At 41.3% G+C, this 16,892-nt stretch overlaps 4 protein-coding genes across 12 annotated transcripts; 1 reads left to right on the plus strand and 3 right to left on the minus strand.

Moving 5' to 3' along the window:
* Positions 1 to 817: 817 nt before the first annotated feature.
* Positions 818 to 3,456, minus strand: LOC6504629 (probable insulin-like peptide 6). 2 transcript variants are annotated; one of them, XM_014904280.3, is made up of 3 exons: positions 2,259 to 3,456; positions 1,264 to 1,501; positions 818 to 1,194 (listed from the first exon to the last, which is right to left on the minus strand). In XM_014904280.3, the coding sequence occupies exons 2-3, from the start codon at positions 1,499 to 1,501 to the stop codon at positions 1,064 to 1,066; spliced, it is 369 nt and encodes a 122-aa protein (XP_014759766.1). In that variant the 5' UTR covers positions 2,259 to 3,456; the 3' UTR covers positions 818 to 1,063. The 2 variants fall into 2 exon arrangements, with proteins under 2 accessions (XP_014759766.1, XP_044572619.1); XM_044716684.1 differs by lacking the exon at positions 2,259 to 3,456 and adding an exon at positions 1,636 to 1,725.
* A 5,849-nt stretch (positions 3,457 to 9,305) lies between these two features.
* LOC6504628 lies at positions 9,306 to 11,725 on the minus strand. Of its 7 annotated transcripts, none has more exons than XM_044716682.1 (3): positions 11,514 to 11,643; positions 10,708 to 10,764; positions 9,306 to 10,656 (listed from the first exon to the last, which is right to left on the minus strand). In XM_044716682.1, the coding sequence occupies exons 2-3, from the start codon at positions 10,718 to 10,720 to the stop codon at positions 10,070 to 10,072; spliced, it is 600 nt and encodes a 199-aa protein (XP_044572617.1). In that variant the 5' UTR covers positions 10,721 to 10,764; positions 11,514 to 11,643; the 3' UTR covers positions 9,306 to 10,069. The 7 variants fall into 7 exon arrangements, with proteins under 7 accessions (XP_044572617.1, XP_044572618.1, XP_044572616.1 ...); XM_044716683.1 differs by lacking the exon at positions 11,514 to 11,643 and adding an exon at positions 11,232 to 11,318; XM_044716681.1 differs by lacking the exon at positions 11,514 to 11,643 and adding an exon at positions 10,860 to 10,983.
* An 82-nt stretch (positions 11,726 to 11,807) lies between these two features.
* On the minus strand, positions 11,808 to 12,546 carry LOC123257524 (bypass of stop codon protein 1-like). Its single transcript, XM_044716981.1, has 2 exons — positions 12,430 to 12,546; positions 11,808 to 12,263 (listed from the first exon to the last, which is right to left on the minus strand). Exons 1-2 carry the CDS (start codon positions 12,544 to 12,546, stop codon positions 11,808 to 11,810), a joined length of 573 nt encoding a protein of 190 aa, XP_044572916.1.
* A 365-nt stretch (positions 12,547 to 12,911) lies between these two features.
* Positions 12,912 to 16,870, plus strand: LOC6504877 (raf homolog serine/threonine-protein kinase Raf). Of its 2 annotated transcripts, XM_001966470.3 has the most exons (6): positions 12,912 to 13,549; positions 13,889 to 14,685; positions 14,785 to 14,913; positions 15,022 to 15,162; positions 15,239 to 15,612; positions 15,673 to 16,870. In XM_001966470.3, exons 1-6 carry the CDS (start codon positions 13,387 to 13,389, stop codon positions 16,250 to 16,252), a joined length of 2,184 nt encoding a protein of 727 aa, XP_001966506.2. In that variant the 5' UTR covers positions 12,912 to 13,386; the 3' UTR covers positions 16,253 to 16,870. The 2 variants fall into 2 exon arrangements, with proteins under 2 accessions (XP_001966506.2, XP_032309287.1); XM_032453396.2 differs by having other exon boundaries at positions 13,889 to 14,913.
* Positions 16,871 to 16,892: the final 22 nt, after the last annotated feature.

Genomic DNA, 16,892 nt, shown 5'->3' on the forward strand with positions numbered 1-16,892 from the left:
ATTTTTAATTGTCAAATATAAGGGATATATAATATTATTCGGTTCATTCAACCGAGTTTCAAGTGTCAAGCTCAGAATTCAAAGTCCATGGAGACTATGTGTTAAGGGTATGTATTTTTGGGTTAAAATATGTCCAAGGATAAGGGATAAGGGATACTCCCATACTCCCATGTGTGGCTGATTTGCACCATCATTAAAATCATCATCGTCAGCATTTGTAATCTAATTTGCAGCCATCTCATCATCATCATCATCATCTGACCCCCATTCAAAGCTGTCCAGCTATCGTATCCTTTTTTTAAAATTTTTTTTTTCTTTTTTTCAGAAGCATTGGGAAACAATTTAAATGGGGTGGTGGACTAGAAAGTGGTGGTGATGGTGGTGTTGGTGATGGTTGGTGGTGGTGTTTCTCTCTCTTGGTCGAATGTCATGCATATTGTATTACAAGGATACACCCAACCCTCTCTATTCCAGGACTCTACACTCCAGACCCTCTAGACTCCAGACCCTCAAACCCAAAACCCAAAAACGTAAAACCCCTAACTCAAACCCATGACAATCTTGTTGAGTGTCATTCTGAATAGATTCCCCTTCTTGTGGGCTATAAAGAGGTCTAATGAAACGGGTTAGATGACTGCCAGCCAGGAAGTTAAGGAAAATAGTAGTGACTGTCTTGGTAAGTTAACTAAAGTGGCTACCCAGGATTCTGGGATTCCGGAAATTGAAATCACCAAGCTCGTGTCTCGAGTTAATATTATTTAATAGTTTATCACGATAGCTTTTTAACTCTCTTATATAAGAAATGAAAACTTATTTCTCCATTTCATTAATTTTGTTTATTATTTTACAGAATTTAGTTAGTGTATAGTTTAAATTAGTAATGTAACTTAGTGGACTCTATGGGAGACTGCTTGATTTTTTTTCTTTTCTTTTTTTTTTTAGAGCTTATTGATGAAAACTGAATGGGAATTGTGGTGTTGTGTTGTTTTTTTTTGTTGAGGTTTTCTTGAGAAGGATATAGATGTGTGTAGATGTGATATATTATATATTAGTTATCCTTTTTTCAGGAATTTTCGCTTGAGGGGGCACAGTACTGCCGGAGCTGGGCGTAACTGCATTTGTTAATACAACAATTGCGAGTTAAGGAGCCATCGGGTGTTCCTTGACGTTTATTGCGATTCCCAAAACTATTGGCTATAAAAATATATTTAAATTTAAATTAATATGAATTTGAAAATGTATATTTTATAGAGTAGTACTTACGAAAAGCATCGCGTAGGGACAGAAATTGTCCGGCACAGACCAAACTAATTTCATCGGCCAGCATATCGGCGCAGAATCTTCTCGGGATTGTGTCCCGTCGGGAGTCTGTGATGGTAACTGGACTGGCCCCCACCTGTGCCACCTGCATCCAATTACTGATTAGGTTCAGGGAAGCCAGCACTACGAAAAATGTGGCCAGCACTAGCAGGATCTTGGACGTTGGCACTACGGAAATCATCTGTAAGATAAAGATTTAAGAATAAGTAACATTCTAATAGGATTATTAACTATAATTTAAGATACTAGATATCTTAATAACTATCTTAGATAGATACGTATCTTATAAACTAATAGATATACCATTCCCCCTACCACTTTTCCTGCCTCATCTTATCAAAACTCAAATATTATTGTATTTTTGTCATTCCAGATGCGATTCCGATTCGCTTTCGATGATGATTCTGTTTTTGTTTGCGTCTGAACTGGCCAGGAAATATTTACATAAACTTCAGTGTTTAAAAATAAACTCGCCGCCGCCCCCTTATCGCTTATCATTTGGAACATGGGGTTCTTTTAATACACAATTATTATCAGAAGTCAGAGGGTCTGGTCTGGTCTGGTCTGGTCTGAGTTTGTCATTGTTTGTTTTTCCGACGAGTCCCTCCATACTCTATATATAGTAATGTGGTTCAATGTTTTTTCCCCCCCCGACTTCTGATATATAGTACTTGGAATGAGATTCTATATATAGAACTATCGTATACCACTTTGTTGATTTCTCTTAAAATAATATTAGAAGAGGTTAAGGTCGTTTTTTCAAAGTGGGGATTACTATTTTAAATAAAATAGTATTTTTAGTAGTATAAGTAGTAAATAAAATAGTTAAAAATAGTATTAAAATGTATTCCAAGTTCCTAGTTGATAAGAGAACTTGTATTTTTGGAAATAATTCTATAAATAGATATTACTTATAGTGTTTTTTTAATAATACTTACATTTGCATGCTGCTCTTTCACCAGACTTTTGACGGAATATATTCTGGTATTATATATATATATTTATATAGTGTGATATATGGGGTTTCCTTGGTAGTCCTCGACTCGATACAGATCAAGGTATATAGAGATATATAGTGTATATAGTGTCGTTGTCTTTAGAGTTCTATATATTTTGGATTATCACTTGCTTAAGGAACTTTCTTTTTTGTTAATTTGCAGTTTAATTCTTTTGCGATCACACAGTTTCAAAATCACAATCAATTGACGAAAAAAAATTAAAAACAAAACAAAACAAAACGACTAATAATAATTATATCCTTGTTTCTTTTTTTTAAGGGTTTCCTCTTTGGTGGGTTTGTTGTTCGTTTTTTTTTTTAGTTTTTAAATTTATGTTTAAGGTTTTTTTTGGGTTTTTTTTTTGGTTTGGTTTAAATTAGGATACGTGCAAAAAAAAAAGGAGTACGAATTACGCGAAGCGATTATTATCGATATTAGTGTCCTTGCGTTATCGTTAGACGACTATCGGTGTGCTTTGGAGTGGCGTGGAAGTAGAGAACTTTGGCCGCTGCTGCTGCGTTTCTTGCTGCGGTATTTTGTTGTTGTTGCATCGCGTCGCAGGATCAGAGATATATATATAATGTTTATATATCTCTTTTTGCGATTTTTGAATATATTTATATTCCGCCGATTGTTGCGGCTGGCTTGGAATTGGAAACGCTTTTGGGAGCTGGGGAACTCGACTGGCTTGGGAGCTACGATTTGAGTCGAACTCAAACTTGATCGCACTCTCTCTCTCTTGGACTCTCTCGCGTGTGCTTTGGTCACTCTCCTTAGATTCTCTCCTCGGCGCTCATAGCGGTGCTTGGCGTGTCCTTCTTGTTGTTGTTGGATCAGCTGCGGGAGAGCCTGCGAAGACTCTCTCTTTCCGATACTTCTATTCTCCGATGGCCGCCGATTGGCTTTTTTTTTGTTTGTCGATGTTTGTCGATTGTTTATTTTTAGATCTTCTCTTTCTATAATTAGATTTCGCGCTACTCTTTCTTCTTTCTTACTTCTAAAGCTGTTGCACTTTCTTTCTTTTTTTAGCTTGACGACCACTTTTCCTTTTCTTCGTTGTCTTTCTTCTCGGTCGGTTTCGGAAGAACGTTCTTCGTTGTTTCACAGCCAAATTGAAAAAGAACCGTTGTAGCGACGCCAGCTGACCGCGAAGCCCCAAAGCGCCGCTCGATTTTTCCCCGCTTGCGTGTGTATCTGTGTCCATCTGTCCGTGTGTCCGCTTGTCCGTGTGTCCGCTTGTCCGTGTATGAGTACGTGGAAGCGAGAGGCATGTAGCTAGATGGGGAGTACTACTTGGATCACTTTGCAGTGCAAGCCAAAGAGTGCTCAGCACGTGGACTGCAGGTGTGACAGAGCGAGATAGAGCAAAGTCCAGTGTCTTGCGAAAATACAAATAATAAAAAAAAAAAAAAGCCAACGCAAACAAATGCTTAAAATTAAACAATTTGCCGGCCATGACACATCCAATCAACTTTGGGTCACAGTGGGCGGTTAAGTGTGTTTGAGTGTGTTTGTGTGAACGTTAATACAGTTGGAACTCTCTAACCCGAAATTAGTGATGGACTTTTAACGATTAATATCCCTAAGGATAGCTTCTTCTTCTTAAGATTCAACCCTAACCTTACTTAAGATACTTTTTAGTATAAATTATAGTTTGTTTGTTGGTTGTATACCTTTCGGTGGACCTGTAGCTGCAGTTGCAGTTAGTAATGTTCGACTGTATGTCCATACAATGGAATAATCACATTAATAAGATCGCCTTTGAGCAAAGTACACACAAACATCCCAGGCATACGAAACAGCTGTTTGTGTGAATGTAATTGTGTGGGTGTGCGTGCGGTTGTCAAGCCTCTGTGTGTGTATCTGTGTGACTGTATTTGTATCTGTGTGTGTGTGTGTGTCTTATCTGACAAATGCACACAGCAACAACACAGGCATCAAAAGTGACAACAACCACAATAGAGAGCAACTAGAGTGAATCCATCAGTGGAAAGCAAAGCATCCCCCCCCCCCATCTGCCCCATCAACATACCTCCACCATCCCACCATCCCACCACCCATCCTCATCCATCCATGCTCTATATGCACTTGTTGATGATTTTGATTTTCCTTGTTAACGGTAACACGCTTCGTCAAAGCAACAAAGTTCAGCTCAAATGCCAGCTCTCCAAACTATTTTTACATCAATTTATCGTTAACTGAAGCATTGCGTTCTTAGAAAATATTTAATAATAAATGATGATATGTGGGTCTTACATATATCTTACAAATAATTATTCAATTCAATGGAAATTTAAGAACTTTAAGATTCTCGACTTAAGCTTTCATGCAATAAAGTTTACTTTTTAGTCGACCTAGTTAGGATTTTTCAACGAAAATCAAAGTCTTAGACTAAAAACTTAATAACTACTACTAAAAACTACTATTTCCAGGTATAGATAGCTCTACTAGTGCCACATAAATACTAAAGAAAGATTAAACTGAGAGCCACCTCCAAAAAGCCTTTTTTCTCGAAGGACCAAAAGTAAAGGATCTTAGACCATCAATTTCCAAGCTTATTTCAACCAATTTTCATCACAATTATAAGAATTATAAGACTAGAATATCAAGTTTCATAAATATTACTAATTATAATACTAATTATAGACTAATTATAGTATCTCTACGGAAAATACCCTTTCAAAACCCAACCTCCCACCTCATTTTAGGTTTCAAAATCAACCCTTTAAGTCTAGGGATGATTGATTCGCATCTGGAACTTAGCATCTGGATTGAGTTCCCGAGTGCCAGATTGTACGTATAACGGTATACCCTACATACGGACACGCTCCCGGGGTCTTGGGCTTCCAGATAATGTCTGGGGCTGGGGCGATAAGGTTGTTGATGTTTTTGTTGCTGGCTCTGCTGGCTCTGCTGCCTCTGACTTCGACTTCGACTTCGACTTCGAGACTGCAGCCGATGAAGAACGGAAGCCAATGGGGCAGCCCCACATGATGTACATACGTGGGGAGGGGAGGATGGCGTAACGCCACTGTCCGTCCGTCCGTCCGTCTGTCCGTCCGTCCGTCAGTGAAAAAACCGTAAACAACGGGCAACGTGAATTCGACGTGATCTAGTTTAAATTCAAAATAAAAGATCCCTATTTTTAGCATTAATCTTTCCCTCCATTGGAGGAAAACAACAGAGACAGAGACAGAGACATCAAGAGTGAAAAAGAGAAATAGCAACAATATATTTTTGTGACAGAGACGACTATAGTTGGTCAGAAAGAGATGGTAGATGGAGAGGCCCTGTGTTCTAAGTCATCAAGGGGGAGATAAGCCAAGGTTTCCACTCAAAAATATAACTAAATTTATATTTTTAAACTAAAATATTAGAGTTTTTTAGCTTTAAGAAGTTTATAGCCTATTTCTATGGGTTTCTAGCTATCTTTAGATTTTATTATTTAATATTATATAGTATTCTTTCTCAGTGTATGTTGTTTGGATGGAGGATGGTGTTGTTGATGATGATGCTGGGGATGCGACATGAGCCATACGCAATACGGTTCAGAGTCCAAGGTGGGAAGACCCACCACACGGGAGGCGTTCCAAGACGTCCAGGGTCAACGAATCGACACCGATTTCGATTAAAACGATAAATGGTTAATAGATAGAGGGTTTATGGCTAAAAGTTATAAGAAATAAGGGGATTTCCTTCGAAATAATGATAGATATCTCTTCTGGAAGTCCTTAAGCTCTAAAAGGTTAGGTAACCCAGGTAAGTTATCGATATTTTATCGATTATTTGATGGTACTGATTGATAAACAAGCCAACTGCCTGTGGGGGGAAAGAAAACAAGAGCAGGCTCTTGGTTTTTTCCTCTAGCCAGAGGCCCCAGAGATAAGCCCCCGAGTGGGCGGTGGGCGGTGGCGCCACAAGTTAGCAAGGGGGGCAGGGGGAGGTGGACTGCCGGAGAGATGGCGTCCCAGGAGCGATCGAGCGAATAAAGTAAACATACTTGTGCTAAAATTGGATCTCCATTGATTGACAGAGCGGCAATCGGGCGCCAACAACAACTGTCTCATCGGGGAGACAGAAACAGAAATCAGAAACAGAAACAGAAATCAGAATCAGAGCCCCAGCTCAGACGCAGATTATTGACCCAGAAGCGTGGAGGAGGTGATGTCTCAGATTCTACTTCTCAGTCGAAGTCTCTGCCACAGTCTCTGCTTCGGTCGACGTCGCTGCCTCTGTCGCAGTCGACGTCTCTGCTGGTGTTTGTTGTTGATACCAAAGCCTAGACATCAACAGTCTGCAATCGTAATAACAAAATATATAAAAAAAAATAATAAAAAATAAAAAAAATAAATAATAATACAAAAAATATTTGCATTCTAGTGGATTGAACTTTGCAACCGGGATTGAACCAAGATTCATCGAATTTGGTCACACTTAGGCCTAATTTGAAAATATCTGCAAGTTGTTTTTTAAATTATAAAAGTTTCTAGAAACAAAATTGTTAAATTCTCTTTAAATTGTTGATTAATCATAAAAAAAATAAATATTATTAAATTGGAAATTCCCTTTAAGCTGATAAGTATTTTTTTAAAATTTGTTTACTGAGTAATTTTTGAAATATTGTTTTTTAAGAAAGAGTTCTTGGAATTAAAGACTTGAAAAGTAAATAAATTCTAAACTGGAATTTGAAATTCCAGAACTATATAGCAAGCATTTTTTTAGCTTTTTTTAATTATATTTAATTTGAATATTATTAAATACTCAGTGGAGAAGAATTCCTATTTGGTTTGTTGATTTTTTGAGGCGAAAATAACAGCAGGGAATATAATATTATCGCTGGGATGTCAATAAACTGTCGCCGACGACCCGAAACGCAACCTGCTAGAAAAAAAAAACACAAAAATAAAAATCAACAAACAGGATTTTTTTTCCAGGGGGAGGCGTCCAATGGGTGGTGGGCGGAAAAGTGGGTGGCTTTGGGGACAGAGTCTAAAGAGAAACAATCGAGAGAAAGAGAGAAAATGATAGAGAGACCGGCCATAGACACACTTTTATTTATATTGTTTTTATTTTCTGTTTTTTTTTTGTTTTTTTTTGGAATGGCCTTCGCATTTTGGGTGGAAAAGTGGGTGGCGGGCATGAACGTACAGACAGGTGGGTGGTTTGGGGTTGGAGGGGATGGCTGCTGCTTTTCCAGAGCTGCCAATGAACTGCAATCGGTTAAGAGGCCTCAAGGTCAACGTCTGGCCCACAAAATAAGCACAAAAAAAAATCACAATGTCACGGGCCTGAGAATGAGGTTTTTGGGTTCAAAGTGTGCTGAACTTGAATTGGAAACCAAAAACGTGAAAACGTTAAAGAAGGCCTTGAACCTCGATGAACTTGAGTTGGAGAGCACGTTGATTTCCATACGGAATTACCCAATCAAGTGAGAATCTTCAAATTTTGGACAATTCTTCTTCAATTGCATTCAAAACGATTGTGTATTTCTAAATTTATATTCTTCAATCAAGTTCTAAGGCAAGATAATGGTTTTTAAGTTTTATTTAAAGTAATCATAATTTTATGAAAGAAATAATAAAGTTTATAAAGAATAAGGTATAGATCTTAAGCTCTAGCTTTAGATAACTATAGATACCTGATACTTTTCTTAAAGTTAAGGCCTTAAATATATGATACCTGATACTTCTCTGAAAAAATAATAATAAATATATAATACCTAGTACTTTCTATTTAATTAACAAAGAATTAGTGACTATATCTTCTGAAGACCAAGCCCCCAAAACCTCCAAAAACCCCACCAATAAATTAAAATAAAATAAAAATCCTTTCCAGGAGTTGGAGGCTTCGTCTGGACTCTGTCTGGAGGTCGGCTGGCGGCGACCTTGGCCTAGGGGGCCCCCTCCCCAAACATCTTTTTGTAAGGACATTGCACCCAAAAAAGGCTAACTGACTGTGTGCTGCGTGTCCTGATGAACTTTCACCCCAAAGTCGAGCAGAGCAGAGCAGAGGAGCAGTCTCCTATTTTCCATTTTTCATTTCCCATGAAACAGAAACCGAGAAGGCAGTCATCACTTGACTGGCGCGTGGTCTTAACTTGTAAACAAAATTACACACACACATCCTAACTAGTATATACGATTGTAATTAAATAAAAAAAAAATATTTATGAATTATATATAGTGTGTACAATGTACTATACATTATTATATTCAATTACAGGCCCGGTAGAGATTAGGAGGAGTACTCGTATTTCGAAATAAATCATTAACCGCATTACAATCATTTTGATCAATTAATCATTGACCAAAAACAAAACAGCAGCACAGAAAATCAAATAATTGAAAAACAATTTTTACTCACTATATATGGGAGAGCTATCTGGGGATTATATTATATAGTGACATAAATTCTGGTGACACTGCACCTACAACCAATAATAAAATAAATCTCACATCATTAAGCCATTATCTCCACCCCCGATCTTGTAAAAAAAAAAAAAAATATATATATATATATATATATTTTTGATGAGATTATGCGAATACCAAGATTGTAAACAATTTACAACAAATAGTCGCAATAACAATTATAATTAACAGTGATTAGACTCGCAACTCTTCGTCGGGTCGGTATTCGAACTAATACTGATACTGAACTGATACAATTTCTCGATTCGTTCGAAGGAGCACAAGGGTATCTCTCCGGCGGACTGACCCGGTTTCGATTTTCCCTATCTTTTACAAAAAAAAAAAAATATATATATATATATAAGTAAAAATTAACTCAATATTTCCCACGTGGCTATTAATCAGTAATATAATCAGATCAAGGAAGTCAAAACTGGGGTTCAATACTAATTATTTTTTGGGATAAGATTATAGATTATTTCCAAGATTATATTTTAAACATTTTATAGATTAGATTATTACTTAGTCTTAAGTTTAATCTAGACATCTTAATATTAAATTATAAACTCTTTAATAATTATAATCTCAAGGCATCTTTTATTTTCGCAAAAATTCTCAAAAACATTTATCGAAATATCGAGCGAGTAAAAGACTTTTCCGTTCAATCACAATTTAATACATTTTTGTTTGCGGTGTGAATTTAGAAGAATATATATATATATTTAAGATCCAGTAATGCGACACTTATATTTCTAACCTTGATTATGAATTTATGTTTTATTGTGAGTGTGATCTGGATTTGGGGCTTCGACGGTCCATAACCGGAGCCCTTTTGGGTGCTGCGTTCAGAAATGTGTTTTTTGATCCGGAAAGTTCTGCGGCATCCAAATGGCATTTTGGGAATTTTGTGGCAGCTATATATTTTATCGGGATTTTATGACCAAATTGGATTTTTGCGTTCCGATGCCACAGTAATTAAATGGAGGGGATGAATTTTGATGATTACATTTTGCTGTTTCGGGGTTTTTTGTTGGATAGTTTTGTTTTCGGATTCGGATTCGGGTTTGGATTTGGATTGTTTTCTTCATTCATAGTTGCTGTCACTTATATTTGCTATTAGTTGGGTATATGGCGGGGTTTCGGGGCAAAAAGGATGCACACACAAAGGATCCTGCCCCTCTCTTCTATTCCAGGTGGTGAGGGATTGTGTTTGGGGGGTTTCTGCTTCAAAAATTCAACTTGCCATCAATATTGGTTATGTTTTTTGGGTTTTGGTTTTAGTTTCGATTGATTCGTTTCGGCCGGGAGGGAACACAAGAGAGTTGGTGGAGCTAAACTGGTCTAGGCGTTGCGGGGCCGGGCCAGAGCACGACCTGGGGATGCCGATGGGTTTGAGGGTCCATAACGCGGTGCGTTCCCATCTCTGAAGATCTGCAAGGTCATATTACGCTCAAGAAATTCGGCCACGAACTGTGACGGCTTCACTTCATCATCTGTCTCGGGATCTGGCAAGGTCGCCGCCGATGCCGCCGACGCCGCCTCGGCTTCATTATCTTCGTTATCGGATACAGATGTGGTAGCTCCAGATCCAGTATTAGCTCCAATACCATCGACAGCTTCAATTACTTCACAAGCCCCCAACGGTCCACAGGCTCCGCCGGCGGAGCACGGCACGGAAGAGGTCGAGGCCAGGGCCATGATCTGGGCTTCGATCAGTTTCTTGTGCATGTCGAGGGCCTCCAGGCCGAGCCAGAGTAGCGGCTGGGTAACATGCTCCTCCACGCCGTAATGTGGCAGAGTGTGTGGCGAACGGCGTCGCGGATGTGTCCTGTCATCGATCATAGCCCGGTCCAGTGCATTGGTCTCATCGTCATCGGATTCGTCGCGGATCACCAGACCAGAAAAGCTTCGAACTCCTTCGGCACCAACTAGGGAATACATCGTATTGTTAAATGGATGGGAAACCGAAATAATCTTACTGCTGAATGGCATATTGATATTTGTTGAATTTATGTCACCGATTAACCGTCACTGTACTATATGTTGAAAGAAATATAAAATAGAAAACGAGAAATAAAATAATAGCTAAGGAGAAAAGGGTGTGGTGTGAGAGTACAATTTAAAAACTGACGAGAGACTACTTAATGATTTTCCGGATTTGATTGATGATTTTATGTTATGTAACACCTAACACTGTATTAAAAGGCCACTACAATTTGAATGATATTCTCCAAGTAACTAAATCTCCAGGCATTACAAATTTTCTGACATTTGCATACAAGCTTTCCCAACACTTGCTTTGTTCACCATAAAGTTTTCAGTTAACCAACACTGTCCAACACTGGTGGTGTTGCCAATTATGGCGTTTTTCAAGAATTCTTGGAACGCGATTAATGTATGATTGTGTTGATTTTCTTCCTAGGATTCTTAATTATACTTAACTTATCAATAATATTTAATAAATAAATCCTTAATATATAATATTTTATACGTAATAACATACCATTCTTTGGGGAATTTCGTTTTCTTGAACAAATCAAAAAGCTTTTCAGTAGAAGGAGGAATTTCTTCGTTTTTTTCGAACCAAAGGAATTCGGTAACATTTTATGATTTTGTGTTTTTTTTTTTTTAACAAAAAACAAGAAAAAAATAGCTAGACTATATGTATACGTTCTTTTTTGACAGTTAAAAATGGAATGAATAAAATCTACACCTTAACCTCAAAATATGACTTATTTTTCATCAAATATGTGTCTATATAGTAAGCATGTCCTTTTCCACTCACCTCTGGCCTCCCGCTGTTCTGCAAAGAACCGGGATCTGGGATGTGGCTGTGGCATGTGGCGTCTGTGGCGTGTCATGAAGGCCATCGCCTCTGGTTCCAGTTCATACGGGCGCGGTGGTGGTGGTGGCGGCGACTGATGATAGCGACGACGTCGTCCATAGGTGGCCATGGGTCCAAGGATGTGCTGGGCGCGTAGTGACATCTCCTGCTGGAACTCCAAAGGATCGACCAGGAACAGCGATTGCAGGTGGATCCGTGATTGGGAAAGGGCCAGGGTGATGGCCTGATTACGGGTCAGGGGGTAATGGACGTGGATGTATGTCGGTTGCGATGGATTTGTGTGGTACTGTTGTTGGTGGAATTGGTGCTGATATTGGTGAAGGTGATGCTGAAGATGTTGGTGTGAGAGGGCGTGAGCGATGTGTGGGAAGCCGTGTGGATGCCGAAGGTGGTACACGTGTGGATGGTGTATCGGTATATAGTTGTGAGGATGGACGTGTCCATGTAGATGTGGGTGTGGATATGGTTGCCCGTGTAGATGTGGTGCGTTTCCTTGTAGATGGGCGTGTAGATGTTGTGGGGTCTGTCCGCGTAGGTATGGATGATTCTGCTGTCCACCGAGCGGGTGGTGCTGGTGCTGCTGCTGCTGCTGCTCTCCACCGTGCAGGTGGTGCTGGTGCTGGTGCTGCTGCTGCTCCTTTCTACATTCTCAGACTTTTCTATTTCTGTGTTGGGTGTCTTTGTTTTTTTCTTTTTTTTTTAGTGTTGATATCGTTAGTGTTGTGATGGGGCTTTGGTGGCGTGGCGCCAGTGTTGATTTTTTCTTTATTTTTAAATTTTCTACGAAATGCTTTCTCACAAACGTAACTAGAAACTCTGACCAATTGATACTTTATTCTGCTACTTCTTAATTTACTGATTGTTTATCTCCGCTTTCCAAAAACTCGACAAAAATGTAGATGATCTTCGTGGTGTGGCGGGATTGTGTTAATGCGAAGAGGGGTAGTGGGGAATTATTCGATATAACCAACATATGGCAACGATTTCAATGCCAAAGACTTCTAGGAAATATAAAAACCACCTTTTACTACCAGAAAGTTTTCCCTCGAGTATTTAAATCACGCGCCATAGGTTATAAGCCTGGCTAAAAAGGTTTGTGTATTGGAAACAGTGCTGCCATACATTTAAACAAGGGCACATATATTTCCCGCACATTACAGTTGCTTATTATCTTAATTTCTTTATAATATTAAGTTTTTGACTTTTTTAAGGTTTAAAAAATGTGAAAAAAATCTAAAACCGTCATAAATAGTTCGATAAAATGAAAAGTTATCGTTTAAAATCGTGTGCGACTATAGTGTGACCAAAGAGAAAATATCCCAAAATAAATTTCCCAATCAAATCGATAGACGATAGTTTTGCGAAAAATAAGATAATATTGATAATTCGATATAAATAAATACGACATGCGTACAAGTGCGTGCCAGAGCGTTTGTGTGTGAGTCTGTTAGGTGGAAAGCGAGGGAAAAACTAACATTCCGGGGAAGTAAACCGAGAAACCAGGTAATTTAAAGCCAATACAATCGATTGAGGGCTCACCGAACGACGGGATCAATCGCCTGGGCCCAGTGGGGACGTCATGCGGCCGCCGCAGGAAAGCGGAAAAACTCTAAAAACGCAAGCGCAAAAAAAAAAAAAAAGCAGCAGGACCCAGCAGCAGGAGCACCATCAGCAGCAGCAGCAACAGCGGAGGAGGAGAAGAAAAGACAAAAAAAGGACGAAAAAAAACGGGGAAGCAACAAGAAAAGGAGAGGAGGATATTTTTCAGGTCATGGTCGATTAGCTGGCATCGGAGTTGTATCCTTGGATCATCATGTCTAGCGAAGCCTCAACGGAGAGCGACAGCGAGCTGTGCGATCCATTGGCCGAGGAGCTGCACAACGTCCAGCTGGTGAAGCATGTGACCCGGGAGAACATCGATGCGTTGAATGCGAAATTCGCCAACCTGCAGGAGCCGCCGGCCATGTACTTAACGGGTGAGTTTCTCTCTCTCGGATGGAGTGGAGTGGAGTGGAGAGGCGTTCGGTGGAGCTTTCAAGGATAATCCATATTTTTCAATGACCTTGCCGGGTGGGAGTAAGGGTCCTGTAGTTTTTCTTTTACACTTTTTTAAGTTTATTTGTATTTAAAGTTAAAAAATTGAGTAAAAATTAAATTAATTGAAAGGATATTGTTTAAAAAATAATTATAATTGAGTATTTTTAATATAAATTAGTCCTTGAGAGTATCCTTAAATACTTTTTCCTTAAAAATTTAAATTACAAATTGTATTCTTGACAAATATTTATTAAAAAAATGTAAAATCTACTTTTTAGAATACCAGGAGCTCACGTCCAAGCTCCACGAACTGGAGGCCAAGGAGCACGAACTGATGGAGCAGCTGAACACGCTGCAGAAGCAGGAGGAGGATGTGTCCACCGCCAGCGAGCAGCAGCAGCACCAGCATCAGCAGTTGCAGCAACAGCTGCAGCAGCGAATGCGCGACCAGCCGCACTATCAGAACCAAACCCAGATCCTTCAGCAGCAACGGCAGCTGGCCCGGGTCCAGGGCAGTGATCTGACCGACAGCATGGGCGGATCCAACTCGAATCCGGGCAGTCAGTGCGGCACTCTAACTCGCCAGCCGAAGATCCTGCTGCGCGCCCATCTGCCCAATCAGCAGCGCACCTCCGTAGAGGTGGTGGCCGGCGTCCGACTGTGCGATGCCCTGATGAAGGCGCTGAAGCTCCGCCAGCTGACGCCGGACATGTGCGAGGTGAGCACCTCGCATAGCGGACGACATATCATACCGTGGCACACGGACATCGGGACACTGCATGTGGAGGAGATATTTGTGCGGCTGGTGGACAAGTTCCCGATACGCACCCACATTAATCATCAGTTCCTGCGGAAGACATTCTTCTCGCTGGTCTTCTGCGAGGGCTGTCGGCGGTTGCTCTTCACGGGCTTCTACTGCAGCCAGTGTAACTTTAGGTTCCATCAGCGGTGCGCCGGTAGGGTGCCGATGCTGTGCCAGCCCTTCCCCATGGACAGCTACTATCAACTGATGCTGGCCGAGAATCAGGACAACGGGATAGGACTGAATGGACGGGGCACAGCGGTGCGATTCAACGTGAGTAGCCGCAGTCGCAGTCGACGGTGCAGCAGCAGCGGCAGCAGCAGCAGCTGTTCTAAACCACCATCCTCATCCTCCGCCTCCAACCATCGACAGGGTCGCCCGCCTCGCATCAGCCAGGACGATCGCTCCAATTCGGCGCCGAATGTGTGCATCAATAACATCCGATCGGTGACCAGCGAGGTGCAGCGCAGCCTCATCATGCAGGCCAGGCCCCCCTTGCCGGTTAGTGTTTGACTGTCACTCTTCAGGTCTTCCAGAAACGTATCCGGACTCATGGATTTCATCCTCCTCCATACCCTTTTTTCCCGGCTTATCTTCTTTTTCAAGCAGCACCCCGGCACGGATCACTCCAACTCGACCCAGGCCTCGCCCACCAGCACTCTGAAGCATAATCGTCCCCGGGCCCGTTCCGCCGACGAGAGTAACAAGAATCTACTCCTCCGGGACACCAAGAGCTCCGAGGAGAACTGGGTGAGTATATAATCCTTGGAATCTTTCTGGCAAATCCCTCTCTTTGAACCACTTGAATCCACATTCCATTTCGCAGAACATCAAGGCCGAGGAGATCCTTATTGGGCCTCGCATCGGGTCGGGATCGTTCGGGACGGTCTACCGCGCCCACTGGCACGGACCCGTAGCCGTGAAGACGCTCAACGTGAAGACCCCGAGCCCAGCCCAGCTGCAGGCCTTCAAGAACGAGGTGGCCATGCTGAAGAAGACGCGCCACTGCAACATCCTGCTCTTCATGGGCTGCGTCTCCCAGCCCTCCCTGGCCATTGTCACCCAGTGGTGCGAGGGCAGTAGCCTCTATAAGCACGTCCATGTCAGCGAGACGAAGTTCAAGCTGAACACACTGATCGACATTGGCCGGCAGGTGGCCCAGGGCATGGACTATCTGCACGCCAAGAATATCATCCACAGGTGAGGCTTCAAAAAGTGAATCCGGTGAATCCAAACCAATCCGTATTTCCCATCCCACAGAGACCTCAAGTCGAACAACATCTTCTTGCACGAGGATCTGTCGGTGAAGATCGGAGATTTCGGTCTGGCCACTGCGAAGACGAGGTGGTCGGGCGAGAAACAGGCCAACCAGCCGACTGGCAGCATTCTGTGGATGGCCCCGGAGGTGATACGGATGCAGGAACTGAACCCGTACTCCTTTCAGTCCGATGTGTACGCCTTTGGGATCGTGATGTACGAACTGTTGGCGGAGACGCTGCCCTACGGCCATATCAGCAACAAGGATCAGATACTGTTCATGGTCGGTCGGGGTCTCCTCCGGCCCGACATGAGCCAGGTGCGTTCGGATGCGCCGCAGGCCCTGAAGCGTCTGGCCGAGGACTGCATCAAGTATACGCCAAAGGATCGTCCCCTGTTCCGGCCGCTCCTCAATATGCTGGAAAATATGCTCCGCACCTTGCCGAAAATCCATCGCAGCGCCAGCGAACCGAATCTGACGCAATCGCAGCTCCAGAACGATGACTTTCTGTACCTGCCCAGTCCGAAGACGCCGGTGAACTTTAATAATTTCCAGTTCTTCGGCAGTGCCGGGAATATCTAAATCGGATATCAAATCCATAGTATCCATACAGACATACATACATATATGTAATCCCGGCCAAGCTGTACCTGCACGTATATGTATGTGAGAGACATATGTATAGAGTCCTGCGCAGCCAATATCTATCCAACGTGATCTACCTATCCTTGTAGGATTTTTACTCCTGCACACTATATAGATTATATATAATATTATAAATGGTACTACTTATATATATATATATTTTTTTTTAAATCGTGTGTCCCCTCGCCCCCTTCACCCCCTCTCTGTATATAAGCAATTGGTTAGTGAGACGCTGAAGGCCCAGATAGCTTCTATGTATGTATGTCCTCCGCGAAAGCGAAAGAGAGGGCTACTGCTTCCAGCTGGCGACCGACAATTTGCTGCTTTCCTTGGAACTGACAAAGTGCATTTCTGTTACAACAAAAACAAAAAAAAAAAAAACAAAAGAAACTCTTAACTATAAACTGTAAAGCTGTAAACTAAACTGAAACGCCCATGTGTACATAACTGCATCATATAACTTATAAAACGTTAGGCGAAAAACTACTGAAACTAAACTAAAACTAAAATAGCTGATCGCAATTACATTATACACATTATACTTATACTACAGAAGCCACCAAGAGTTTATCCTTTC

Source organism: Drosophila ananassae, chromosome XL (genome assembly GCF_017639315.1).
Source record: "Drosophila ananassae strain 14024-0371.13 chromosome XL, ASM1763931v2, whole genome shotgun sequence".
Classification (NCBI taxonomy): Eukaryota; Metazoa; Arthropoda; class Insecta; order Diptera; family Drosophilidae; genus Drosophila; species Drosophila ananassae.

Coding starts and splice junctions, on each gene's coding strand:
- LOC123257524 (XM_044716981.1), bottom strand. CDS start 12,546: ATGTTGGTTATATCGAATAATTCCCCACTACCCCTCTTCGCATTAACA. Junction 12,264..12,429: donor AAAGCGGAGATAAACAATCA/GTAAATTAAGAA, acceptor TAAAAAAAAAAG/AAAAAAACAAAGACACCCAA.
- LOC6504628 (XM_001966469.4), bottom strand. CDS start 11,715: ATGTCACTACGCGCCCAGCACATCCTTGGACCCATGGCCACCTATGGA. Junction 10,657..11,513: donor AGAACAGCGGGAGGCCAGAG/GTGAGTGGAAAA, acceptor TGTATTCCCTAG/TTGGTGCCGAAGGAGTTCGA.
- LOC6504629 (XM_014904280.3), bottom strand. CDS start 1,501: ATGATTTCCGTAGTGCCAACGTCCAAGATCCTGCTAGTGCTGGCCACA. Junction 1,195..1,263: donor GTCCCTACGCGATGCTTTTC/GTAAGTACTACT, acceptor ATATTTTTATAG/CCAATAGTTTTGGGAATCGC.
- LOC6504877 (XM_032453396.2), top strand. CDS start 13,387: ATGTCTAGCGAAGCCTCAACGGAGAGCGACAGCGAGCTGTGCGATCCA. Junction 13,550..13,888: donor GCCGGCCATGTACTTAACGG/GTGAGTTTCTCT, acceptor TCTACTTTTTAG/AATACCAGGAGCTCACGTCC. Junction 14,914..15,021: donor AGGCCAGGCCCCCCTTGCCG/GTTAGTGTTTGA, acceptor TTTTTCAAGCAG/CACCCCGGCACGGATCACTC.